The 27,513-nt window shown below is 41.2% G+C and overlaps 3 protein-coding genes and 1 long non-coding RNA gene across 5 annotated transcripts in view; 3 read left to right on the top strand and 1 right to left on the bottom strand.

Annotated features, from left to right (window-relative positions):
- Window positions 1-1,979: 1,979 nt before the first annotated feature.
- On the top strand, window positions 1,980-26,731 carry LOC143121057 (uncharacterized). Its single transcript, XM_076281458.1, has 3 exons — window positions 1,980-3,797; window positions 11,720-12,224; window positions 25,109-26,731. Exons 1-3 carry the CDS (start codon window positions 3,498-3,500, stop codon window positions 26,485-26,487), a joined length of 2,184 nt encoding a protein of 727 aa, XP_076137573.1. The 5' UTR covers window positions 1,980-3,497; the 3' UTR covers window positions 26,488-26,731.
- On the bottom strand, window positions 6,262-10,600 carry LOC143121245 (uncharacterized). Its single transcript, XR_012986455.1, has 3 exons — window positions 10,409-10,600; window positions 10,054-10,109; window positions 6,262-6,299 (listed from the first exon to the last, which is right to left on the bottom strand). It is a non-coding gene; the product is annotated as an uncharacterized LOC143121245 (long non-coding RNA).
- Window positions 12,147-27,513, top strand: part of LOC143121068 (uncharacterized) — a 45,225-nt gene continuing 29,858 nt past the window's right edge. For both annotated transcript variants that reach the window (XM_076281475.1, XM_076281468.1), the window contains exon 1: window positions 12,147-12,224. In XM_076281475.1, the coding sequence (XP_076137590.1) occupies window positions 12,210-12,224 (15 nt within the window). In that variant the 5' untranslated portion in view covers window positions 12,147-12,209. The remainder of the gene's footprint in view (window positions 12,225-27,513) is intronic.
- Window positions 12,249-20,502, top strand: LOC143121162 (uncharacterized). Its single transcript, XM_076281559.1, has 3 exons — window positions 12,249-19,356; window positions 19,503-19,577; window positions 19,708-20,502. Exons 1-3 carry the CDS (start codon window positions 19,237-19,239, stop codon window positions 20,434-20,436), a joined length of 924 nt encoding a protein of 307 aa, XP_076137674.1. The 5' UTR covers window positions 12,249-19,236; the 3' UTR covers window positions 20,437-20,502.

Here is a 27,513-nt window from a genome sequence, read left to right as displayed (position 1 = left end):
CACACTCAGCCTTTTGACTGCTATGAGTGCACCATCCGGGGACTAGCAGTGCACTTTGTGTCGTTGGATTTGTTAGTGTGAAGGCCCCCACACACTCAAATTAGGTATTGCAAGTGCAGAAGTACACCAGTTTTTGACATTAGCAGCAATTAGCAAACTATGCTAGCTATTAGGGGTGAAAACATTAACCCAGCGGTTCCCAAACTTTTTTTCCCCGCGGACCACCTTCTACATCCTGACTCGGCTCGCGTACCCCTACCATCGGACACATAAAAAAGTAACACATTCTAGTGACGCGTTCCAGGCATCGTGTTTAATTAGCCGCCATACATGATAACAAATAACAAAATCAAAATGTATAGTATAAGTATATATACTTTTTTGATCCCGTGAGGGAAATTTGGTCTCTGCATTTAACCCAATCGGTGAATTAGTGAAACACAAACAGCACACAGTGAACACACAGTGAGGTGAAGCACACACTAATCCCGGCGCCGTGAGCTGCCTGCTACAACGGCGGCGCTCGGGGAGCAGTGAGAGGGTTAGGTGCCTTGCTCAAGGGCACTTCAGCCGCGGCCCACTGGTCGGGGTTCGAACCGGCAACCCTCCGGTTACAGGTCCGAAGTGCTAACCAGTGGGCCACGGCTGCCCCGACTGCCTCGATGTGCAACTGGTCTATGAGCTCTCACGCAAAAAAAACAGTGTGGAGAACATTAGACTGGTTAGATAGCACCTCACTGCAGACCACGCACTGAGGCTTTTGGGCAGTCTTGTCTCCCAATCCACGTGAAGCCTAGGGCTATATGCCGCCTCATACTTTAGTTTTCTTCGCGCAGTCTTTTCTGTCTTGTCCTTTCTTGTATCCCCCTGCGCTCCACCTCCACTTCATCAGTCTGCCCCCCCATCCCATTACATTGTTACCCGTCTCCTGCTCTGTGTCTCTCCCTTCTCCTCTTCGATCACTTTAATTAGGCCTTTTGGACATTGTCCCTGTTTTTAGACAGTTTTCCATGTTTGTGCAGCCGTCTACCTAGCCTATACGTCCACGATCACGTGCATTGTGGGTAGCTTATTTTTTAATGAAAACATAGCCTAATTTAGAGTTTATAAAAAATGATTTCCTTTAATTTCACGTTTCCATATCATTATAACCCGATTGAAAATTATTTATTATTTATGAATTAATTCAATTATTAATTAAGTAATCATTTTTAACACCTTTCCGGCATTACCCTTTTCATCTCGCGTACACCCAAGTGGCAGCTCGCGTAGGCCTACCACAGTTTGGGAATCCCTGGATTAACCGATATCCGTATTTAACGTGTAAGATACGGCTACATCGATATACTATGGTGTTCGTTGATTATTATTAAAAGCAAATATATCGGCGCAATGTATGATTTCCAGCCGTCTTATTTGCTATTGTGGAACTATTTATTCAGACACCTCACAACCGCGTATAAACTTCCGCTCAATATTTGAACCTGAAGCATAGACGGTGGCGCAGTAATATCAACGTGCAATGAGTCTTCCAACAGAAATGAATGGGATTTTACAAAATGCCAAATAAAACACGACAGAAACTGTATTTCGCTACGCAACTTGTTTTGGAACATCAACAAACACCACTAACCATTTGGTGAGTTGCACAGTTTTGAAAACGAACGGGATTGTTTTAGGATGTTTGAGTAGCCTACTACAGTATGCCTGTTGGCAGCCACCCATGAGCAGTCTGAGGCGATTCAAAACGAGTCAGAAAAGTCGAGACAGGACCAATCGTCAAAATGTCGGTGTCCACCACTCTAGTTCATCTAAATTCTAAAACAAACCAGAAAAAAACGGAATTTTCCTTTAACCTCAGCTTTCTTTTTACAGTGATGTATTCAGGCCCACACTCCTATTCAGAAGGTGGCGGTAATGCACCTAAAAGCTGTTTGCCAACCGCCAAAGAAAAACAATAAGAAGAAGAATGGGGGCTATCTAGGAATTTTGATTGTTTGCTGGCTCCACGAAGTTAAAGTCGCGAGCAGGGGAAATTGCATGCAGTCCAAAACGGGAGAATGCGGAAATAATCAAGATGTAATAATCCGCGTGTAATCAGACACAAACACCAAATTAACAGAAGTAAGTTGTCGGAGCAGCGAACTTGCTGGAGGATGGGTTTGTGCTTTCACATAGTTTGTAGCTAGTTAGCCAAAGTAACTTCGTATCGCTGATCTCAACGCCACTGAACAAAAAGAAGCAATAGGCTACATAGCCTACATTGAGACTTGCTCGAGAGATCAAACCGTTTCTTTGGATAGTTGTTTTGTCACAAACAGTAGGCTAACTCCTCTACACAACTTATCTTAAGGAGCAATACATGCATTCCAACTTTCTTTATAGGTCAGCACTTTCTCCCTAAAGTCGGGTGAGCCATTTACCTCGCTTTGTAGCATACCCCTCAGATAGCAAGAGACGTCTTTTGCTCTTCGGTCCTTTGGTGTATTGCGCCTATTATAAACGCCTCACCTTGTGGATTAAAACACTTGCTATTCAGTTCAATTATAATTATTAATCCATCTATGTGTTGAGTAAGTAGGACAAGTGTGGTCCAACAGTGCTCCGATAACGTTGATCATTCTGGAAATGTTTTATTCTCTTGCTCTCTGTGTACGATCTCTGCAGTAAAGTGCAGTAGCCTACTATGTAGTAGGCCTACAATGCATTTTTTTAATATCCAAAATATTGCATGTCCTGCATAAGTACGCAAATAATTCCTCCAACGCAACAGTGTAATACTAATGGAACTGCAGTTCTTACACTTGAAGAAGTGCAGTTATTTTTTGTTGTTCTCTGGGTATGATCCCATTGGGCTACACATAACGATGTGTTGATCTCAGGCAAAGAGCACATACTGTATGTGAGCTTTTAGTTTTCACTTTTTTCTTGTATCTTATTTCTTTACATTATTTGACTATTTACATGGTCTTTTCACTGCATTAGTTGTATTGTATGTATTTTATCTATCTCCTTACCATCTTGTGAATACTCATTTTTACTTAAAGGAATACGCCACCCCTAGGTGAAATTGGGTCTCTCCCCGCAGTCCCTAGAGTTGGATGAGTGAGCCAAAGCGTTTTATAGCCGACCCAGCCATTGTCCTAATCTGGAAACGGCCCGGTTAGCTTTATTTTAGCGTAGTCGCTGTAATCCGGCGATATCAGATAGCATGTCATTGCAAAAGTGAATCAAATAACTAAGATTTTTTATAATTATTTTTCGTAACCTGTACATTCACATCGAGTACAAATATCAATGCAAATTAACACAAAGGGATTTACTAGACCAATTTAGATTTGGAACTATTTTCGGGCATAGCACCGGCAAAGCACCGCTGCCAGGCGCAAAGACATCACGCAGCATCTGAAAACCCTCAACTTCCAGCAATACACCAGCGTTAGTAGTTTGACGTTAGTTTCACCGAAGGACTTTGGTTTCACATCTACTGGGGAAAAATGGCTACTTGCTGTGTGAAGGGCTGCGGTAACAAGCAGAGGACATACACGAACATAATGTTTCACAGAATTCCAAACCCAGTGGAACGAAGAAATCTTTGGCTTGCTGCCCTCGGCATTCCTGCAACAACTCCAGTGGATAAAATCCATCGGTATCGTGTTTGCGAGGAGCATTTCAAACCGGAGGAATACGAAGAGAAAATGCAGTATGCTACGAGAAAAATGCTGTTACATCTGAAGGATACGGCCGTCCCATCCATTTTCAGTACAGAGGCAGAACAGTGTTCATCATCCATGCCTGTAAGTATAATTTCTATCCTTCCTTAGGTTATACGTTGCTAAAGTTATAACTGAAACGTTAGTCCGACTCACATTATCGCTTCCAGTTTTATTGTATAACTTCAATAGGCTGCCGTTTCACCCTATTGACAATATGACGACTTTACCTTTTACCGTTACCTGTCAGTCGGCATGGGTTGGTGTCAGTACACGATCCGTACCGCCTGCCAGATCCGTTCTGCGCATGCGCATAATATTGCGCATGCGCAGAACTTCAACGTCTTTTACGATGGTTTACGACACTACATGATCGGTTCTACGCTTGCGCGATTGTCAGTATTACCTATCCAGAGAACGAGAATGTATAAGTCAAGTTAACATTGTTTGTAGCAGTAATAAAGTTCTAATAGTTAAATGTACATGTTTTAAGGAACCAACGGAAATGTATGGAGGCTACCCAGATAGCAAAGAAGGTCGAATCAACGTTGATTGGTCAGGGTTGCGTTTCCTAGCTGCTAACAAAGTTAGCAACTTAGCTGGTTGCAATGCAATTTCCGCATTGCCAACCAACTAACAGGTTAGCAACTATTTGGGAAACGGTTTGTCAGACGACCGAAATTCAACGATGAATCAACGGCATGAAAACGTGAAGAACGTAAAAAAAAATATTTGTAACTTCTACAGACCAAAACCCTGGATGAGATGTACGAAACAGCTTTCTAGTTTACACTTAAGCTAGGTTACACAATTGACAGCTCTCATTAGCCTACATGCCATCTCCTCACGCTAACTGTTAAGTCTTTGTTTTCACATATAACATTGTTATACTTTAATAATGAAATATGAACTGATCTGGGAACTGGATACTTTCATTTAGTGGCCCATAACGTTTGCATGCATGCACGCACGACACCTGCGTAAGCGTTTCAGGAGGCAACACTGCATCAAAACGAGAGCACACATTAAAATTCACACATGGAATGATCAAATCAGTCATTCCTTTACTGTGAACTTGCTAGCGTACGTATTTGCCTGTGTAAATAACTCGACTGAAACAAAGACAGAATTGCAAAGATGAGTATGGTCACCTACATTTAGATGTATGCTATTACAACCATGAATAAATGCATTGAGAGAATGAGCCCTATAGGAGGAGGGGGGGGGGGGGAGGGCAACAAGTAAACTAACTTGCTGTGTTGAGACAAGAACATGGACTCAATGACCGTTTATTAATATCATTTTATTGCATGCATAAATAACAAATCCTTCAAGGCCATAGAGCATATGGGTGTTCATCCTTTTGAAGATGCTCTGCAACTTCTGACTAAACACACTAATAGGCTACAAGAGACTATTCACCTTTCAATATTTTTTTTTAACTACATAAGTACGATCTTATATAAATAACACTTCATTTTAATTCATGTAACATGAAAAAATACATCAGGTATTGAATGCAATTTCAAGCCCATAACATTTTCTAATGTTTTCACAACTATAACATTAAGCAAACAGCTCACGATTGCTGCCCATTGCATGAGTACACTGTACAAAGAAATAGTCTATAAAAGGTTTTTGCTGTAATATGTCATCACTGGACATTTTTTGAAATAGTGTTAAAATACCGTCACACCCCTACCTGACAGTCATGAGTACTTTGGTGGTTTGGTGCAAGGCTATTAGACTAATGGCCTCCTTACACCAAACAACTTTGACAAGATTTGGGAAAGATTCTTCAAAGATTGGAGTCTTTTGAGTAAAGCTTGAATGGGGGGCATTAGTTAAAATACTACAATCTTTTAAGAATCTTTCCCAAATCTTGTCAAACTTGTTTGGTGTAAGGTGGCCATTAGACGTTTCCCCTCCCACTCAAGCAATTAGGACGCCTTTCACACTGCTCCTGCTTGACCTATCCCTCCTGGCAATTTCCAATCAGAGCCATGCAAACATTTTCATCTCACAGAATAGAGTGTGCATGCCTCTCTCTACAAACCATGTGCAGTGGCAGAGTCATAAGCCTCAAAAACATGGCCAAACTTAGATGTCTAATGTCAAAACATGATTTAGATAACTTATTGATGCATTCATCTCCAGTAGGGTTGACTACTGCGATGGGCTTTTCCATTTGGTGTCACTGGGCCGAGTCATCATCTACTTCTTTGGCTTCATGTTCCGAGTCCTTGGGCTTTTCTATGAAAGAGAATCACCTGGAGTTGACCATTTTTAATGCACTTTATTTACACCAATGTATTATAAGTTTTTATGCAGTGGTTTGACACTGACTAAAATAGGAGAAATAAGTCACCCTATAAGGACTTTCCAACTTTTTCAGCTAAGGGTTACATTATACATAAAAAACATACGGTGAACTTACGACATGAACTGTGCCATCTGACAATTTGGGGTGGCATTTTGTCATTCTATGTTGTTGAGTGATTTGTGTGTCCTGGGGGGGCTTGGGGGATTTACGTGTACTTTACGTGTTGGTGGACTTGGTTGCACTGCACCTTCTGGTGGTGTGAACTGTTAAATGAGAGTGTGTGAGAGAGAGAAATAGGACAGACAAAATAATTTATTAGAATAATATTACTACAGCATTAAAACAGAGTATCATCATCATAATCATCATCATTCATACACTGTAATACTGATTAGAAAAACAAAAGGGCAAACGCTAAGAATCTTTAGGTCATAATCCAATAAATACTCTGATGCATCTGTGATTAAAGAGAAACTATGCAGTTTTGGCCATTTCTTTGCTGTTTTCTCACTTTTTGCTGGCAGGTTTCTCTACAGAGCTCCCCCTACAGCCTCAGAGTATATGATTTACGACACTCCGCAAATCTGTCACAACGAATGTCCGAGAAACTCCATCGCTACCTTGTTCTAGGCGGTACATTCTAATTTTTACGTTTTAGTAGAACTAAAGCACTCATTTTCAGGTGCTTGTTGACAGCCATGTCAAAGAACAGGAAACTGGTTTGCCGACTACAAGTGAGCTTTTGCTCAGAGCACATACAGCCTATTTTATCAACTCACAGCTTTTCTCTGCTTCACTGAAATCACTCCTGGCACTGTCTTATTAGACAGGGACGTGCACTGGTGAAATAACGTTAGCATGGAAAATAGTCTCTCCAGACATATTTCTTACATTCCACCCAGATGAGAAAATTAGCTAAATTTAATACATTTTAAGACCTTAAAAAATTTATATTTTATTTAAGACGTTTTAATACTTTTAAGGATCCGCGGAGACCCTCTATTGCTTCTAGTGGTCATACCTTATTTTTAGGATCAGTTGAATTGTTTTGAGATTTTTTTTGTAACAGTCTTTAATATGTTAGATATTCATGACATAACTTGTTTGTGGTCACTGCAAACCATATGTTTTATTTTTCCTCTTTAGCATTATAAACAATAAATGAAACTGGAAACAATTGAACCAGGAGACTTTGTCACAAGACAAAAAAGATGTCTCAAAGCCCATTAGATTAACATGAGCCTACTGCGGTTTAGATTTGTATGGCAACAATGTTATAGACAAATAGACTAGGCTAGCTAACGTTACACTGACACAACGTAACTTAATGCTCTGAATTCGCAGCCAACATGAAATTCATAACTTTTTGATCACCAAGTTGACATTTCCAGGTCAACCACAAATAATTCCGCTTCTTTTTAATATCATCCAATAACTAATTCAATGTTGATTTAGGCCTATTACTCACTTCAACACCATTGAACACCTCAAACTTCAACGAAGATGAGTTGCCATTGCTGCTGCTGTGCTGAAGAGATGTGGACGGCACGGCAGGGCACACCCAATGACCATAAATTACCACAACACAACACAGACCCCTCTCGCGTCAGTTACTGAAATGAACGCAACACAGAACCCACTTCTCTCGCGTCAGTCACTGACAGTTAGCAATGCATCGGGAAAAACACTTAGATGATAAGCGCAGCTCAGCAGCAGTTTGTGACGTTTATTAGTGTAACCTCATGTATGAAAACTAGTATTGCCAGGCAATACTGGTGACAGCGGCCATGCCTGACTTGAACAAAGGCTGCAACAAAGTTAACGTTTGGAAAGCCAGCAGAAGTTCAGCAGACAAAGAGAAGGAGGGAAGGTGAGAAAGGTAATGTTGAATACAGATGTATAGGCAGACATGGGCAGTATTTCAATTATATGCATTTAAAATACGTATTTAATTACTTTAGCGTATTTTGTAATTTGTATTTTGCAGGATTGGAAAAACTCAAATGTAGTTTGTAACAAAATACTTTGAGGGATTGTATTTGAGTATTTCAACTACTTAAATACTTCTCAAATAAGCCAAAATGCAATCACTCAATTAAATATACTACCCGCTATAACCATGACAATAGGCAATGCTTATCATAAAGCCAAAAGCCAGAATCTTGGTGAATCTGGTTTTAAGAATAGGCTGGGTGCCTGGAGATATCCTTTGGGCAATTCCCTATATTCAACTGTAAAGTTGACCTAAACATTTCATTACCTTTTTGGAAGAAAGGCATGACATGTTTACCCATTTTCCTTGCTGTGGTATGCCACATTATGACAATTGTGATGTTCATTCTTACTACAGGACAGTATTAAAACTTGGATTTGACATGAGGATTTATGTAAGGAGTAATATCCGCTGAGGTGTCCAGATATGCAGAAATAATGGAGGAGACGGAGACAAAGACCTCCCGGAGTGGAATTATCTCCCAAGTTAATTCATTCCGTATATTGGGACACCTTATAGCTTGTTATTCTGTTTATCTCCCATGTTGCCAGCAGGCATGCACTTATTGCACAAGGGAAATGTAGTTCAGTTTAAAAAGAGGCCGACCTGTTCAATATGTTGTACTACTTTCATTGGTTGCAGGGGGAGCTCTAGGGTTCTGATGACGTGGCTAATTGGTGGCGTAATTAGGAGCCGGATAAAACCTGGACCTCCCAGTCCGCGAAAGACCTCTTGCTGGCTTGCTTGCTCGACATCACACTTGCGGCTGCGCTCCCCACTGACACACCTTTTTGCATTACATACATTTCATTATGCTGACATACACCACAGTTTTACTTTGGCATACATTTACTGACTTCAGAGCTATTCTAAATGCAAAAGTGCATAGAGGGAGTTATGACAAAACCGTGACTTAACAAACTATAAGCTATATAAGGTAGGCCCTATGCTAGGCCTATTACACAACATAAATTGTAACTAGGCTATGCTGGCGACCCAAATAAAATCTCCTTTGGGAACCAATGGCTTACAGTATCAAGCGGACTTAAACTGCCACCTCTTGGCGAAAAGTTAATAGTTTTGCATATCAGTAGTAATACATTTCACGCAGCTGCGTGAATCACGGAAAGCACAAATGAAGTGGACACTTCTAAAAGGGACCCACGGTACACTAGCTGAATGTCTGTGGCTAAAGCAGCCATAATAAAAGTGTTATCATTGTTTGGATACTTCACACACACATGCTTTTTAATCGCATAGACTACAACTACCAACTGGAATCAAAGCACATCGACTCCCCTCTCACACCCTAAACACGCACTTCGAACAAACAAAAAGCGTCTCAGTCTCATGGTATAGCCATAGGCAAAACTGTATCGGACCGGTGTAACGTTGACAGGCTACTAAATCATCCATCGCAAAGAATGATTTTTGTAGCATGTGCAACAAATATGTGTAGGTACAGCCCTGCCCTGGATACATCTCTCAACGCGGGCTCTAAAACATTTGGTTGTAAATTAAATATTATTATATTTATTTATGTTATTATTTATAAATTTACAAAACACTCCAAACACTCCACACTTTCTGTGGAGTGTTGGAGTATTGTGTGTAGATTGAGATGAGAGAATTGAATTAATTTTAAGATGAGTCTGAAACTTAAAATGTGGAAAAAGTGAAACACTTTCCTTATGCACTGTAAATATCCAAAGCCAATTTGGGAAAAGGCTCGAGATATAAAAGTGCATCTAAAATAAATAGAATATTGTGGAAAAGTGTGTTGGTTCAAGTAAAAAAAAAAAAAAAAACATGTTATAAAATTAACAAATCTATCGTTCTGTGTCATTGTTGGCAAAATGATCGGAGGGCTCAGAAGCCCCTAGCATTTTGGGGTGCCCAAAATTTCTAGCGACGCCCCTGACCTCGGTATTTTAAAAATTCAGACTACGACCTTGTCTGGAACATGTGCTGAATAACAGGTCTCTTAACTAACGTTAACCAGTAAAAAAAAGTAGGCTACTTACCGCACATATTTCCATGTCCTTTGGTGAAGTTAATCGTGGCCTTTAGTGGCATCAACCTGATAAATAAATGCACATTATTTACCTTAACCTTAGCCCATAAACCTTCAGATGAAACACAGCAACCTAACTAGTTAGGTTGCTGTGTTGGCATGAATAAATACTAGCTAATGCTCAATGCGGTCCCTATTTAAATTACCGTTACTGTTAAGTTAATGATTACCCAAACGGCTAACGATAGCTAACGTTCACTGTTAACAATTGCCATATGCAAGATATAGTGACATTACGTTTAACCAACAATAGCAACATTTTTAAAGACAAAGATACATTGAACATCTGAACGCTGTACTCTTACCTGCACAATCTGTGGACATAATTCGTCGGGCGTAGTCAAAATATATCTGCGAAGTTGGTCTCGTCAAATGTGCCGCTTCTTGGCCGTCAACTGTTTCAAGACATGCGTGGTACAGATATTACAGAGGAATCGTTACGTCTTCTTCTACGTAATTATGCGCATGCGCAGAACGGATCTGGCAGGCGGTACGGATCGTGTACTGACAGTTGGCACACTCCACACTCACACCACCAGTTCGTGTTTGCTCTCGTTCGCTCATCCGACTCGCCTTGACCAGTAGCAACGTCCTCTCTTCCCAGATCCAAAGCTCGCAACTCCTCTTCAGTGAACTCGGGTTCGAAAAGGTAGGGTCTTGGATCTTGGTAGTCGAAGTCATCATCTTCGTCTATCGTGTAATTTTCAATATTCATCGCCATTAGAACTCTTAGAGAAAGCCCACCTGTCAGTGTCAGCCTAGTAGCAGAGAACTTGGTAGTCACGCTGGTGTATTGCCGGAAGTTTAGGGTTTACAGATGCTGCGTGATGTCTTTGCGCCTGGCAGCGGTGCTTTGCCGGTGCTATGCCCGAAAATAGTTCCAAATCTAAATTGGTCTAGTAAATCCCTTCGTGTTAATTTGCATTGATATTTGTACTCGATGTGAATGTACAGGTTACGAGAAATAATTATAAAAAATCTTAGTTATTTGATTCACTTTTGCAACGACATGCTAGCTGGCAGCGCCGGATTACAGCGACTACGCTAAGCTAAAGCTAACCGGGCCGTTTCCAGATTAGGACAATGGCTGGGTCGGCTATAAAACGCTTTGGCTCACTCATCCAACTCTAGGGACTGCGGGGAGAGACCCAATTTCACCTAGGGGTGGCGTATTCCTTTAAGTGTGGAGACACTTTACACACAATGGTGTAAAACAGTTATTTATTTGCATGGCTAGCCCGATGCAGAAGCACCACAATTGAAAAAGCTGTTGGTAGCATCGGCTAACTAGCGCCAGATTTTGGAGTGCAGGGGACAAGCCGAGATGGGCTAGGAGACATACGTTCACACTCGGTATCATGTTTCAATACACTTCAGGTCAATATCACACCGGAATTCTCCTTTAATTGTAAATTTTTTATGTTTTATCTATTGTTTGGTTTGTCTCTTTGTTTGTTTGTTTGTATTACTACAATTCAATTATTTACTGTGTTAAATGCTCTAAATGTAAAGCACTTTGAGCTGCAGTAATAAGCTTAATAATAATAATAATAATAATATTCATGGGATTTTTTTTTATTAATTGAAAAACAAATATTTTGTTTCTCTGATTTCAGGCAATTGAAATATTTGGATGGGATCATCTTTCTTCTGCTAGCAACATGGATGTTGGACTTCCATTTCGTTCTAGCTGTGCTGAAACACACCAGGTTGACCTGAGAGTGATCGTGAAAGAAGAAGATATAAAAGATGATGTAAAACAGGAGGAGTCTGGTCATCTGATTGCATGTCCAGATGCAGAACAAAAGTCTACTTACAGTGCAACACTACAGACAATGGTGAAGAAAGAGGAGGAAGAGGAAGAAGTGCGACAGCTTGGCCCGCTGAGTGTTATGGTGAAAGAAGATATAAAAGAGGAGGAATATGGTCATATGATTTCATGTCCAGATGAAGAAGAAAAGCCCTTTGCAGAGCTTCACTGTGAATCTCAAACAGACTGTAAAACTGAAACAGACGTCACAGAGTCACCAAGGTCTACTTACAATGAAATGCCAACAGTGACGATTGAAGTGAAGAAAGAAGAAGAGGAGGTGGAGGAAGAGGAGCATGACCAGCTGGAAAGTAAGTCCTCTCATATAGAACTGAACAGTCCATATGTGTTTCACTGAATGTTGTGACTCTAGAGAGCGCTGTTGCACTGAAGCCTGGGGCAGCTCTGTGCTGCACTGAATCACTCGCAAACACTCGCAAGAGGCATATCGATTTTGGTTCCAAACGATCACAAAAAACAATGTTATCGAGCAAAAACAATTATTTTGTCACATTCCATTTAGAAATAGCGTTTCAGAAACAGCTACAATTTCAATTCACAGCGCACTGATTCACGCTGCCCCTTTTAGCCCCGCAGTCTCTCTCTCAAATGACAACAGACTCCCCTCTGTACACGGGCCACACAAGCAGTTTGGGTTGTGTGTCTGTCTGCTAGTACAGTTTGTTGTGTGGTAGCCTAGAAAATCCAGACCCTGATCATCTAGAAAGATTAAGGGTCTGGCCACGAATAATGTAAATGGCCCAACTCAAGGGGCGCCACCAAGCATGCATTTGAAAATCTCACTGCACGCAATTAGATAACACTACGACCAATGTTTACTGACTGATTCCGGACTTCGACGCAATTGGATAACACTACGACGAATGTTTACTGACTGATTCATTGCAACGCTGTCGTTCTCTGTTTAGCTCACCTCATGGCCCACCTATATCAGATACACCGATGTGAGTGGTTCCTCGTGATAAGGGGTAAAAGTAACGTGCATCATTACCCATTACTCATAAGTCCCGACAGGGCGAATATGACCCTGATGCGAAAGCGGACTTATTACCTTATTATTCAGCTACACAGCTGAGAAAACAAATATTTTACCACACAGAAAGAACTTGAAAGTTTTATGTATTGCATATATTTGACAGAGGACAGATGTAGGTTGCCAATTTGACACCAACTGGACTAGTCTTATGCAAATCTTTCTTATTTATTTTCCACCCTGAACATGAAATGCACCATTGAGATCAATATGTTTTGTATAGAGTTACCACAGGTGGCACAACAGACCTGCCCCTCCTTTCCGTCCAGTCAGAATAATCTTGCAAACGGCCCCATGACAGTTCAGCTCGGTGTTCAGTAATATGCACACGCAGCAGCCAGTGCGTGATCATCGCAGTCTTTGCGCTAAGAAAATTTGGTTCGATCATATCGAGACATTATCGCAATTACAATTAATAATTTAGCCTTAAAGATAAATAATGAAATTATATACTTTAGGAAAGGTGAAAGAGAAAAGCTGCTTATATACTCTACATTGTTGTATATCATATATATATAATGTACAATAACCGATAAGAAGAGTTTTAACTGATTAATACTAGGGATGCACAAAAATGAAAATATTATTATCGGTCCATTAACAGCATCCCAGCCGATAATTTGCGCCGATATTTTTTAAAGCCTTAATTTCCGGACTAGGCATACGTAAGGCCCATCTGGCTACACTGAGCTACTTGAGCTTGGTTGGCTATACTTCTTCCTCAATAATGTCAGCGGTATGAATGTATTTCACCATTCTAACAAGATCTGTGGATCTGCATTGAATCTGTGCATCCCAAAATTATTCCGTGAATGATCCGCCGTTTAACCTTAGCAGAGCGGAGCTCAGCCCAGCCCTTTCTAGAGCCGTCTTGTGCTGGTGTGTGTGTTTGCACTTTACCGTGCTAGTCGGGGAAACGAATAAACAAACTCTTCGGTGGGATGAGTACATAAGTACGCCTAGTTCTATGTTGTATTTTAGTGATATATTTGCATTTCCGTTAGCTTGGTTTTTGTAATACTACCTAGAAAATATGCTAACCATTCCTGCTTCAGTTCCAGACACGTCATCATTAAAGGGACACCAGGCAACGTTTTCTTGTTAATTACTCATCTTCGTAAGTCGGTATATGGTTAAATGACTCATTACAGGGCGAAGGAAGACTCTCTTGCCTGCCCCTACTGCCTGTAGGAAGAATATCCCGCTTGCAAGTTCAGTGTATCGTACCCGGCGACCGAAGCAGTTTCAGTTTCCATCCTGCATCCACAGCACAGAGGGAGGCTAACGAAACGCTAGCGATTGTTGCAAACGTGTGTATAATGGCAGAGCCGGCGAAGAAGCAGCGAAAACCCTTGACGGAAGGTGCAAAGAAAACGAAAAGAGCTTCAGACCGAGCGAGGGGGAGTTTCGTAGAGAAAAAGCATCTTGCCTTACACATACTGGAGAGAAGCCTTGTAAATGTGCCCAATGTGGAAAAGGTTTTTCAGAGAATTCGAGGCTTAAGAAACATGCTAATTCACATTGGAGATTAAAGGAGTTATCCGGAGTAAAATGCACTTTAGATAAATTTACGGATGATTGGGAGTACATACGTTGAGTTGACATCAAAATCATGTCATTCGGATGTGTTTTGAGAAAGTTCGATTTTACCGTTTTTAGTCAAAAATTGTTAGCCTGGAAGTGACCCAGGCATGTCATTTCGCCGCTACAAAACACTATTTTTATACCTCTTCTACAGTTCCAAACAACATTACACTTACGTGGTAATGAGTAGAGGGTCCCTAAAGCCAAACCAAAGTATCCTGAGGTCTTTATGTGGTCGGATAGAGAGTCCAGAATGAATTTCATCAAGCCAGTACCTTTCTGGAAATGTTGCTGCTGCAGCTGCCATCTTTAGGGGAAAGTCCGTAGGAGTCGATTGCTGAGTGTGGAGTAACACGCTCTGGAAATTCACAATTTCCTCGTCGTTTTACAAAAAAAAAAAAACATAGTCCAGTATTTCTTTCGAAATTGAAATGAAGTTGTATGCAACAGCAAATCCTAGTTTACTAACAGGTTGGAATTTTGAAATCTCACGTGTCGTCTCGTGTGAGGTAGCCTCCTGTTGACGGCAATCGACTCCTACGGCTCCCAATCATCCGTAAATTGATCTAAAGTGCATTTTACTCCGGATAATTCCTTTAAGTGTAAAAAAAACAAAGGTTAAATGGGCAAGTATAGGCAAGTTCCCATTATGGGCGTTTAGGGTATAAAACCTAGGAGGCGGGAACTTGTCCAGCGTTTATATTAGAATTGAAGGACCCTGGTCGAACTTTCCTGCCTCTGGAAGTTCGTTTACAGGACCTATATATAGCACTTACCCATATGCAGTCTTTTTTCCTGCACTGAACAGAAATAATAATAATAATAATAAAAAGCAATTTTACACCATGGAGACACTAGATCTCTAGGACACACTGGGCATTGAGGACTCCATTGAAATGTTACATCTTTTTTGCTGCACCAAACAGAAACATCTCTTATGCTCCAGTGATTTTCCCCTTTCATTACATTCAGTTGAGGAGTACGTCACAAATATGTGATTAGAATGTTTTGCAAACCGAGAGTTCCACATTATGATGCGACAATTACCCTCAGAGATGTTCCCCATAAAGAAAACTGAAACTATAGATTGTTTGCATAGAATTCTAGAAGGAACCAGGAAAATAATTCACTCCTCAACAGGTTAAAGCCTGACTGATAAATCGGTGTGCTTTTTAAAGAATCAGCAGAGATTATAGATCCCAAATCGAGCCACAAAAGTGTTTTTCAAAAGCGAAAAATAAACATTTCTGGCGAGGTGCGGGTGTAGGCTGTGCTATGACGTAGATTACTAACGTAAGTAACTGTAAGCGTAAATTCATCTGTAGCGTGGAACAAGCTCTCCGTCTCGTCATGCATGAATAATTTCTTGTGACTCTAAATTGTTTTATACATACACACATAAGGATTAGTTTTGGACAGAATTTGACACAGAAAATGTCATCAGCCAATATTGAATTATAGAAGGTCTGGCATTCTAAATCGTTATGGTAACTCTTCCAGGTGTATCAGAACACCCGCACATAAGGCAACAGATCCATGGACCGAATGATGAACTCAAAGGAAGGCTTTACCACCGCTCAGTCTACAGGAAGAGTTTAACAGCCCTTACTGAACAAGCTTTTTACAAAAATGTCATCTTAAAGCCCCTTTGTTAATACACACTAGAGGGAGGCCTCATAAATGTGTCAAGTGCGATGGAGCGTTTACACAGCTCTCATCTCTTAAACGCCACATGTCCATACATACTGGAGAGACGCCTCACAAATGTACCCAGTGTGGAAAAGCTTTTTCACAAAGGTCAGCTCTTAAAACCCACATGCTAATACACACTGGAGAGAAGCCTCATGAATGTGTCCAGTGTGGAAAAGCTTTTTCAACAAGTTCAGCTCTTAAAAGCCATTTACTAATACACACTGGAGAGAAGACTCATGAATGTGCCCAGTGTGGAAAAGCTTTCAAACATCTCTCAAATCTTAAAACCCACATGGTAGTACACACTGGAGAGAAGCCTCATAAATGTGCCCAGTGTGGAAAAGCTTTTACACACATTTCCCATCTTAAAAGCCATTTACGAGTACACACTGGAGATAAATTGCTTCATAAATGTGGCCAGTGTGGAAAAGGTTTTCCATATATTTCTAATTAAAAAGACATATGCAAACACACTGAAAAGAGGCGTCTCATACAGTGCCTATAAAAAGTCTTCAGCCCCACGCTAAAGTTGACTAAAAAGAGGAATAAAATAAAAACATCATCTTTTGGAAATGGATCTTAATGCCTTAATTTAAAAAATGAGGAAAAATCTAACCTTTAAGGTCACCATTTTTTTTTGTGAATGAATAATGTATCGTAAATAAATAAATGTTCTTCATTAAAATACAGTGTACATAAGTATTCATACCCCTTTGTTAAATTCCCGTAGAAGCAGGCATATTTTTATTTTTAAAGGCCAGTTATTTCATGGATCCAGGGTATTATACATCCTGATAAAGTTCCCTTGGCCTTTGGAATTAAAATAAAACCACATCACATACAGTGGGTCCCCGTTAAAAATTGACACTTCATTCACGATCATGGTGAATGGTGAAATGTAAGTACAACTGCAGCCGCTTGGGGGCAGCATAGTCCGCTGTAGCGTTTCACGGTCGAACCAGACGGCGCATTCGACAGCAAGGGCTGTGATTGGCCGAGTTTTCCGTGCGTTTCTCTGTGTTTTTAGCAGCCCCTGCAACATGCTAGTCCACTGTAGCCTAAGCCTTGTACATAATGTTAAACATAGTTTTGGATTCAGTGGCAAGATTTCTTGATTGTACAGTGTCTGTCTCTCAGTAATGTTTTAAAATGAGAGCTTCGTCAGCTGGCAGTAGGCTACTTTGTCGGAAGTCATGAGAAATTCGCTTACTAACAGAACATAAAAATGCTGCCCAGAAACCTTGTGAATAGTTCTGACACTAACGAGGTTGAAATATAGCCTTTTCCTACAGCATCTCCTTAACAGTAATGTTAACAAAATGACAGCATTCATATGACAAAGGAAAACGAATCCGGTCACTCAAGACTAGGGATGTAACGATTACCGGTATAATGGTAAATCGCGATAAAAATGTTGACGATAATAATTACCGTTTTCATTTCAAATATCATGATTATCACTGTTGATTACCGCGGTGTGGAAACCGTGTTTCTTAATCCTTCCCAGCTTTATCTGAGCCTGCTTTTGACATACAGTAGGCCTGGTACAATGGAACAAAACTGGTACCCTACTGATTCTGTTGTCTAACTACTATTCTGTTTTAACTACGATTCGGATTAGGCTACATCTGATTTTAAAAGGCGGATCTTTTTCACCGCAAAATGTGCACTGTATCATGTACTGTAGCCACTCTGCGTCTTTTTATGTTCGCGTCCACATTAAATCCATTCCACTCACGTTATCAGGAGAATACAGTAGCCTAAAGTTTTATTTTGAACGCTTACTTTGGTCTCTATAAGCTATAAGCACATTAAGCCAATTAAACATGAAGAAAAAAGTGAACGGGACACTTTTTTAAACTATTTCAGCTTGTGTAGGCCTATCAGTGCTTTCTAAACATATTGAACACACTTTTAGAAATACCGTGATAATACCGAAAACCGTGATAATTTTGGTCACTATAACCGTGAGGTTAAATTTTCATACCGTTACATCCCTACTCAAGACTGTGCCGCAGCCGTGGGGCAGAAGACGCTTGGTGGCCGTCCACAACGTTATAAACTTAACCTAAATAGTCGGCTGCTGTAAGCTACAATCGGATTTTATTGTATACCCCTGTTGTCTCAATGATAATAACATCTCATTTCCGACTTTATTTTAAAGTGTGCCGTTCATTTGCATTATTAACATAACATCGTATTTTGTCATTTTTGGCGAAGACATGCATTCCGTTAGGGATATTGAACATATTTAACATTCTCTAACCATCGTGATTTCGAATTGGTGCAGTTGTCAGCACAAAAACTAATTTTATTCTTTTGCTCTTTTGCATTGCTCTATGCTGTTCTATGGTGCTTTCTGCCTCTTGGTTGCGCACGCATGTTTTCGTGACGTTTCATAGAAATCCATGTATAATGAGCGCATAAAACGACTTGTTGACGTTTTGGGACATTAATCTAGGCTACGTTAAGCTTTAAGGATTGTATGTCCTTAATTTATTTATATAGGCCTATTTAGGCTACTTGCGCAAACCCTGGATACTTTTATTGCCACACAACAATATTGGTGGTATTTGTTACATTAGCTTCAAAAGGCACCGCTTCAGAAAGCTGCACAGCTTGTGAAAGAAGGGGGTGGGGGAGGGGAGCTTGCAGCCAAGTGTCGGAAAAATGCATAGCCTACAACACAGAACCCGCTTCTCGCATTAGTCACTGACAGTAGACACGCTTCCAGCCTAATGACTTTCACACATTTTGAATGATTTACAGTATGCCTAGACACATTAGCGCTCCACGTGTAGAAACTGTGCAGAATACAATGTGTGAATGATGCTCAATGATTTCAGTGTCATTCAGACTTAACGAGTTACGCCCCTTCGCAGCTCCTCCCCCGCTCCTCCCCCGCTCGTGATCTAAATATATGTTCAGCTGACAGTAAAAGTTATTCTGCTGTAGCTATCTACAAAATAGAATCTACAAGCCTGTCTACTGTGATGGAGACCAAAAGTTTCTACGGCGGGAAAGAAGTAAGAGGACCCCCTTCCAAAGTGGTGAAGACTCTCTTCCCATCAAAGGAGAACTCATCTCCTGGAGCTGCGGGCGTGCAAAAAAGAGTAAGTTTTACATCAAGTAGCCTAAATGTTGTTGTTTGGAGAATCAGAAGTTACTTTGCTATTACTGCAGTATATTAAAATATCTGTTCATATATTATATATATTATCTACAGGCTCTAATTTTTTGTAATGTTTCTGTGTTACAGGTGACTGCAGTGAAACGTCCGCCATCATCTTTGCCGAAAGCAAAACGTCAGAAGCGTTTCGTCCAAAAAAAGGCGGTAAGTGTTATTGTGTAGTCTAGGCCTACAATGGAATAATAGGTTGCTGTGCAGTAGCCTACTGTACCTACACGTAAGGTCAGCACCCTTGCTTAACTAACCCATGACTTGTGTCTTATCTCTAATACAGGCAGCTGTTACAAAGCTGGTTCTGGACCATCATGAAGACAGGGTGACACATCTGGAAAGCCGCCTGGCCGACAGAACAGCGCAGCTTGCAGCAGAGAAAGCTCGAGTAGCCGAGAGAGACGCCGAGAATGATCGGTTGAAAGCGGAGGTCAACAACCTCAAACGAGAGCTTCAACAACTCCGAGAGACCAGTCACTTGGAGAGCCACAGAGACATTTTACAGGAGATGAGAGCTGGAATCGGAGAACTTCAGGCGACGCTACGTGAGCAGAGAAGTTATTCGACGCCTGAGAGACCAATCCCCAGGTGCACCTCGACACCAGCTCCAGAAACGTCCTCCTTGCAGATGTCTCCATTGGCCCTCTCCGTCACACTCAACGACAGCATCCAAGTTCCTAGTCAACACGCAGACGTGACCTTGCGTGATGTTGGTCCCGAAGACCACGCTAAGATTCACCAACAGAGCTACGGCCAAGTGGGCAGATACGGATGCCTGCTCTTCAGGTCCATCGTCACAGAGGAACACTATAAAGCCTGGAGCAAAACCACCAACTGGGATGGAGCGAAGGGCAAGCGAGCACTGCCGCAGAATGTGAAAAACTTTGTGGTCTCAACACTACAACGAAAGTTCCCTGCTATGGGGAAGAGTGAACTGAAGGACTGCATCAATAAGATCAACGAATTCCTCCGCACAACACGCAGATCTTCCCAGGGATTCAACGTGCTTTAAATTTAGACTGTAGAATGTTGAATGTAGACTGTTCATTATTTCAATAAATACGTTTTCTCTGAAGCACTTTCCCGACTTCGTCTTTCTATAGGCTAAGCATATCATGGAGATAGAGTAGAAAACTGGATTTAACTAAACAAATGTGACTAAGTAAACTGATTGTTTACTCTACAGTAGGCTATGTTCCCCCTCTCAGGCTGTACAGTAGGCCTATTGAAAGTAGACTAATGAGCTTAGACACATTAGCGCTTCCAGCCTAATGACTTTCACACATGAATGATTTACAGTAGACACATTAGCTCTCCACGCAGTGGCGTAAATATAGTAGGTGCAGCAAGTGCAGTCGCACCAGGGCCTGTGACCTCCGTCGCTACCCCCGCAATGCAATTGCTGGAAAATTCTATACCGGTCCTTTCTGACTACCTGCGTGCCTTTGACCAGGCCAAGGCTACAGCGCAGACACTCGCAAATAAATGGGGGTTCAGAGTACATTTGAAAATGTTAGAGCACGGAGAGTGAAGCGTCACTTTGACGAACTATCGAAAGGTGAACGCTTAACAAAGGCGAACACTTTAACAGGGGGAATTAATTGGGCATGAATCATTGTGCTGAACGGTATTTGTCAATGAGCAGAAACACACACGACATTCAAACTATTGATAAGATGTACTGGTCTGTATCTATAGGCTAACATTGGACAAATAAATGACACTGACTCGCCATATCCTGACTCAGGAAAAAAAAACATTTTCTTGCTTTGCCGCAAACTCAGCAATGAAATCATAGGCCAGTTTGCAGGTAGCCTAACGTCTTTTTCATAGAAGGGAGAGCCCAGTCTCTCCTGTGACATGGAGGTGCGCAAATAGTTTTTAATAGCCTGTTCAACTTCGAAAAGCTTCGTTCACCCGATGCCAGTCACTGATCGCAATTTCAAAGTTCGGAAAGCTTCATCTTTTTAAGTTTTAAGTGCAGTGGCCCCTATCTGCCCCCTTTGGAATTATATCTCGAGCCTATTATAAGGTCCAGTGCGTTATGTCCTGGGATTCGGACATGCTCAAAAAGAAAAGAAAAAACACTTTTTTATAGATGGTTATGAGGAGCAATATGAGAGAGAAATTTGATGATCATTGATAGTTGTTTTGGGACGTTAAGCCTTTTCCATAGGCGTCAGTGAAGGAGATTGAAGAATGACCATTTTTTTATACGAAAATATTTCTTAACTACAAAAACTCAGTGTCTAAAAACTCAGTGTCATTCAGACTCAACCCTCTTGTTGTTTTATTATCTTTTTCGTTGTCGTTTGAACGTTGGCAAGCAGGCATGTTGCGGTTGCAATTTAAGTGAAATTTCTACAGTAGGCCTACAACATGCTGTTAGGCTGGGCTACTGTCAATGTACTTGTAAAGGTAAATGTTCAACAATTGCTGGTGTACAGGTTATATAATCAATTAGCTAAATCATTTGTCCAGCTGTTTAAACATTTTTTCGTGCTACATTCAAACACAAAAGGTGCTTTGATATATTTTTCGTTTGAACGTCGGCAAGCAGGCATGCTTTGGTTGCAATGAATGAGGATAATTGCTTTTTTTTGCATTATTTTGAATATAACTCGCTCCAGTCTCAACAGCACGTACTTTTTCCACACGCTAAGTTCTAACACACATATCCCCTCTCGCTTTCTCTCTCTCCATCCCTGCACACGGTGCTTTCTTAAAGGAGCTGCACCATTTTACAACAATTGCATCTACATTTTCATATTAGAATGTTTTGTCAAGTGTAAGCTTAAACTACCGTGATCAATTTAAGTTCCCGTGCCCCCGCTGCGTCATGAAAGCAGTAAGTCAGTCGCATCAAAAATAGTAGTGGCACCCAAGTGACAACTTGTGGTTGTTTGTGTCAACTGCAGTTTGTGCCATTTCTGCTGAGAAAATGGGGTGCGTGATTCATGAAGGAACCCGTCCAAACTTAACGGGGACCCACTGTACCCTTCAACATACCGAGATATTAGCATGGTGTGTTTTTCAGTTAGCTTAATAGCTGCTTTGATTTGCATTAAGCTTAAATAACTGACCTTTAAAAATAAAAATCTGCAGTGTGATGCTGCTTGAGGTATTGTTGCCAACACGTACTACTTGACGCCTCTGACAGAGGAAGTCCAGTAGCCAGTTGCAGATGTAGGTACTGAGTCCCAGTTTGTCAAGTTTGCAGATGAGTTGTTGTGGTATTATGGTGTTGAATGCAGAACTGAAGTCTATAAACAGCAATCTCACATAAGAGTCTCTTTTTTCCAGGTGGGTGAGGGCTGGGTGGAGGGCAGAGCAGATTGCATCCTCTGTAGACCGTTTGGCTCGGTATGCAAACTGGAAGGGGTCCAGGGTGGGGGGGAGAATGGATTTGATGTGACATGACAAGCCGCTCAAAGCACTTCATGATGATGGGTGTCAGTGCCACAGGGCGGTAGTCATTGAAGCAGGATGGAGCAGTTTTCTTCGGCACAGGTATGATGGTGGCAGCTTTGAAACATGATGGGACGATGGCTTGCTTCAGGGAAGTGTTAAAGATGTCTGTGAAGACATCCTTAAGCTCCCCTGCGCAGTCCTTCAGCGCACGACCAGGGATGTTGTCTGGACCTGTTGCCTTACGGGTGTTGATAGCAGCAAGTGTCCTCTTCACGCTGTCGGCAGAGAGGCACAGGGGCTGCTCGTGTAGAGGGGGATGGGTCTTCTGTGGGCAGGTGCTGTTTTGTGCTTCAAAGCGAGCAAAGAAGCGGTTCAGCTCTCTGGCGCGGGCTTGTAGTCCGTGAGGACAACAACCTCCTGCTGAATGTCAGCAAGACCAAAGAGATTGTTGTTGACTTCCGGAGAGGTCACACCCAACACCTGCCACTGACCATCGACGGTGCTGTGGTGGAGAGAGCGAGCAGCACCAAATTCCTGGGGGTGCACATCAGTAAAGACCTCTCCTGGACCACCAACACTGCATCACTGGCGAAGCTCAGCTCAGTACTTCCTGCCGAAACTCAGGCGAGCAAATGCTCCACCAGCCATCATGACCACATTCTACCGAGGCACCATTAAGAGCATCCTCTCCAGCTGTATCGCTGTGTGGGGCGGAAGCTGCACTGAATACAACAGAAAAGCCCTGCAGCGCATAGTGAACACAGCTGGAAGGATTATTGGTGCTTCACTCCCCTCCCTGAAGGACATTTACACCACCCACCTCACCCGCAAGGCGACCAAAATTGTGAGTGATGCAAGTCACCCCGCTCACAATCTGTTTGATCTACTGCCCTCTGGGAAGAGGTACAGAAGCCTGCGCTCCCGCACCACCAGACTCACCAACAGCTTCATACACCAAGCTGTTAGGATGCTGAACTCTCTCCCCCCTCTCCCCCCTCCACCCTCAGCTACATAATATCCTGGACATTGGACCCACAATGGCCGCCTTGCACTACTCCACTTGCACACTTGTACACTTTGCAACTTGTTGTTGTTGTCCTGAAAACCCAACAATTCTGCTGCTCTTACATAACTTGCACCACTATGCCACTTTCTTTCTTACTTAGGTCAAACAGAACTACCTCAGCCTTTTTATTGGCCTGACTTTGCACTACTATTTTATTGACTGTCTATGCACAATTTCAACCAAATTTTGCTGCTCTTATTTCTTCATTGTATGTGCCCTCTTATTTACTTATTTACTTATTTTGTGTTTACTTGAATGTTATGTTTGTCTGTGTACTTAAATTGGTAAAATATGTCTTGTCTTCACCGTGGGATAGTGAGAAACGTAATTTCGATCTCTTTGTATGTCTGGAGCATGTGAAGAAATTGACAATAAAGCTGACTTTGACTTTGATCTGCCTGCCTCTATGGAAATTCAACATAGGTTTAACACCCTGTATTTTAATGAAGAACGTTTAATTATTTACGATACATTACTCATTCACAAAGAAAATTGGTGTCCTTAAAGGTTGGATTTTTCCTCATTTTTTAAATTAAGACATTAAGATCCATTTCCAAAAGATTATTTTTTTTATTCCTTTTTGCTCAACTTTAGCGTGGGGCTGAAGACTTTTTTGCTGCACCGAACAGAAACATCTGTATGCTCCAGTGATTTCCCCCTTTCATTACATTCAGTTGAGGAGTACGGTCACAAATATGTGATTAGAATCTTTTGCAAACCGAGAGTTCCGCATTATGATGCGACAATTACCCTCAGAGATGTTCCCCATAAAGAACACTGAAACTATAGATCGTTTGCGTAGAATTCTAGAAGGAACAAGGAAAATAATTCATTCCTCAACAGGTTAAAGCCTGACTGATACATCGGTGTGCTTTTTAAAGAATCAGTACAGATTATAGATCCCAAATCGAACCACAAAAGTGTTTTTCAAAAGCGAAAATAAACATTTCTGGCGAGGTGTGGGTGTAGGCTGTGCTATGGCGTAGATTACAATAACTGTAAATAAGCGTAAGTTCATCAGTTCATCTGTAGCGTGGAACAAGCTCTCCGTCTCGTCATGCATGAATAATTTCTTGTGATTCTAAATTGTTTCATACATACACACATGAGGATTAGCTTCGGACAGAATTTGACACAGAAAATGTCATCAGCCAATATTGAATTATAGAAAGTCTGTCATTCTAAATCGTTATGGTAACTCTTCCAGGTGTATCAGAACACCAGCACATAAGGCAACAGAAGATCCATGGACCGAATGATGAACTCGAAGGAAGGCTTTACCACCGCTCAGTCTACAGGAAGAGTTTAACAGCCCTTACTGAACTCGAGAAACAGCAGCAAACACACTCTGATGGTGTTAATCAAAGGCAGAGTACTGGCAAAAGGCAACATAAAAATGCCAATTGTGGAAAAGCCTTTTCAAAAATGTCACATCTTAAAGCCCCTTTCTTAATACACACTAGAAGGAAGCCTCATAAATGTGTCAAGTGCGATGGCGCTTTTACAAAGCTCTCAACTCTTAAACGCCACATGTTCATACATACTGGAGAGAAGCCTCACAAATGTACCCAGTGTGGAAAAGCTTTTTCACGAAGTTCAGCTCTTAAAACCCACATGCTAATACACACTGGAGGGAAGCCTCATAAATGTGTCCAGTGTGGAAAAGCTTTTTTAAAATGTTCAGCTCTTAAAAGCCATTTACTAATACACACTGGAGAGATGCCTCATGAATGTGTCCAGTGTGGAAAAGCTTTTAAATATCTCTCAAATCTTAAAACCCACATGGTAGTACACACTGGAGAGAAGCCTCACAAATGTACCCAGTGTGGAAAAGCTTTTACATACCTCTCATCTCTTAAAAAACACATTCTCATACATACTGGAGAGAAGAATCATATATGTGTCCAATGTGGAAAAGCTTTTTTGCAAATTTCAGCTCTTAAAAGCCATTTACTAATGCACACTGGAGAGAAGACTCATGAATGTGCCCGGTGTGGAAAAGCTTTTAAACATCTCTCAAATCTTAAAACCCACATGGTAATACACACTGGAGAGAAGCCTCACAAATGTACCCAGTGTGGAAAAGCTTTTACATACCTCTCATCTCTTAAAAAACACATTCTCATACATACTGGAGAGAAGCATCATATATGTGTCCAATGTGGAAAAGCTTTTTCGCAATGTTCAACTCTTAAAAGCCATTTACTAATGCACACTGGAGAGAAACCTCATGAATGTGCCTTGTGTGGAAAAGCTTTCAGACATCTCTCTCATCTTAAAACCCACATGCTAATACACACTGGAGAGAAGCCTCATAAATGTGTCCAGTGTGGAAAAACGTTTACCTGCAACTCAAATCTTAAACGCCACATGTTCAAACATACTGGAGAGACGCCTCACAAATGTACCCAGTGTGGAAAAACTTTTTCACAAAGGTCAGCTCTTAAAATCCACATGCTAATACACACTGGAGAGAAGCCTCATAAATGTGTCCAGTGTGGAAAAACGTTTACCCGCAACTCAAATCTTAAACGCCACATGTTCAAACATACTGGAGAGGCGCCTCACAAATGTACCCAGTGTTAAAAAGCTTTTTCACAAAGTTCAGCTCTTAAAACCCACATGTTAATACACACTGGAGAGAAGCCTCATGAATGTGCCCTGTGTGGAAAAGCTTTCAAACATCTCTCAAATCTTAAAACCCACATGGCAATACACACTCACAAAGACAGTCACAAAAGTACTCAGTGGGGAAAAGCTTTTACACACATTTCAAGTCTTAAAAGCCATTTATGAATACACACTGGAGAGAAATCGCTTCATTAATGTGGCCAGTGTGGAAAAGGTTTTCCATATGTTTCTAAATTAAAAAGACATATGTTAACACACACTGAAAAGAGGCCTCATATAAAGGCTTAAAAAACATATGCAAATTCACGTTGGAGAGAAAGTGTGAAAAGGCAATCAAGTATTCCTCTTCAAAATAATATGATGGTGCAAACTGTTAAGAATTGAATAAGCCACAGAAATGTTTGAATAAGCATTAATAGCCCCTCGCATCTAGAAAGGCAGATGTATGTTACCATGACAAGTTAAATATAAACATAGTCTATGAAATGTTGTTTTTTATGTCCAGTTTGCACAAGCAGCGAAATAGGCTGTCATTCTATGAAATCATGCCTCACATTACAGTAACGCTAATTTATGAAGGACGTGTACAATTCATTTATTGGGACTATTCCTATTTTTTTTTTGTGGGGGGGGGATTCTAGGGAAGCTAGAAAGATGTCACGACCACTCATCTAAAACTTTCAACAAGGGTCTGTATTAGGGATGTTAACCGGTAGCCGTTTAACCGGTGGTTGACCGAATCAACGTTGACCGGTTAAAATGTTCTGCTGCCAAAAACAAAAAAAACCCCACTATTTTTAAAGCTCCCGAATGCCAGCCAGCGTCTGTTATTACACTGCACACACACGTGTTATTAGTGTTGTATTGTATGGGGCGATATGATCACTCAATATCTAAAAAAGATAAATGTGAGCATGAGCCGTCCCACGGCGGAATTTATTAAGCGCAACCACAGCACAGAGCCATGGCTCTGCCGCAGCA

This window comes from Alosa pseudoharengus, unplaced genomic scaffold (genome assembly GCF_046254945.1).
Source record: "Alosa pseudoharengus isolate Yale_2024_CS ecotype anadromous, Long Island Sound unplaced genomic scaffold, YU_APseudo_1.1 YU_APseudo_1.1_scf_1, whole genome shotgun sequence".
Classification (NCBI taxonomy): Eukaryota; Metazoa; Chordata; class Actinopteri; order Clupeiformes; family Clupeidae; genus Alosa; species Alosa pseudoharengus.
This window is presented reverse-complemented; position numbering and strand designations above follow the sequence as displayed.

What these genes read in the sequence shown, in the direction of transcription:
- LOC143121162 (XM_076281559.1), top strand. Translation starts at nt 19,237, where the DNA reads ATGGAGACCAAAAGTTTCTACGGCGGGAAAGAAGTAAGAGGACCCCCT. An exon ending in CTGCGGGCGTGCAAAAAAGA is followed by an intron (nt 19,357 to 19,502) that starts GTAAGTTTTACA and finishes TCTGTGTTACAG; the next exon opens with GTGACTGCAGTGAAACGTCC. An exon ending in GTTTCGTCCAAAAAAAGGCG is followed by an intron (nt 19,578 to 19,707) that starts GTAAGTGTTATT and finishes TCTCTAATACAG; the next exon opens with GCAGCTGTTACAAAGCTGGT.
- LOC143121057 (XM_076281458.1), top strand. Translation starts at nt 3,498, where the DNA reads ATGGCTACTTGCTGTGTGAAGGGCTGCGGTAACAAGCAGAGGACATAC. An exon ending in AGTGTTCATCATCCATGCCT is followed by an intron (nt 3,798 to 11,719) that starts GTAAGTATAATT and finishes CTCTGATTTCAG; the next exon opens with GCAATTGAAATATTTGGATG. An exon ending in GGAGCATGACCAGCTGGAAA is followed by an intron (nt 12,225 to 25,108) that starts GTAAGTCCTCTC and finishes TAACTCTTCCAG; the next exon opens with GTGTATCAGAACACCAGCAC.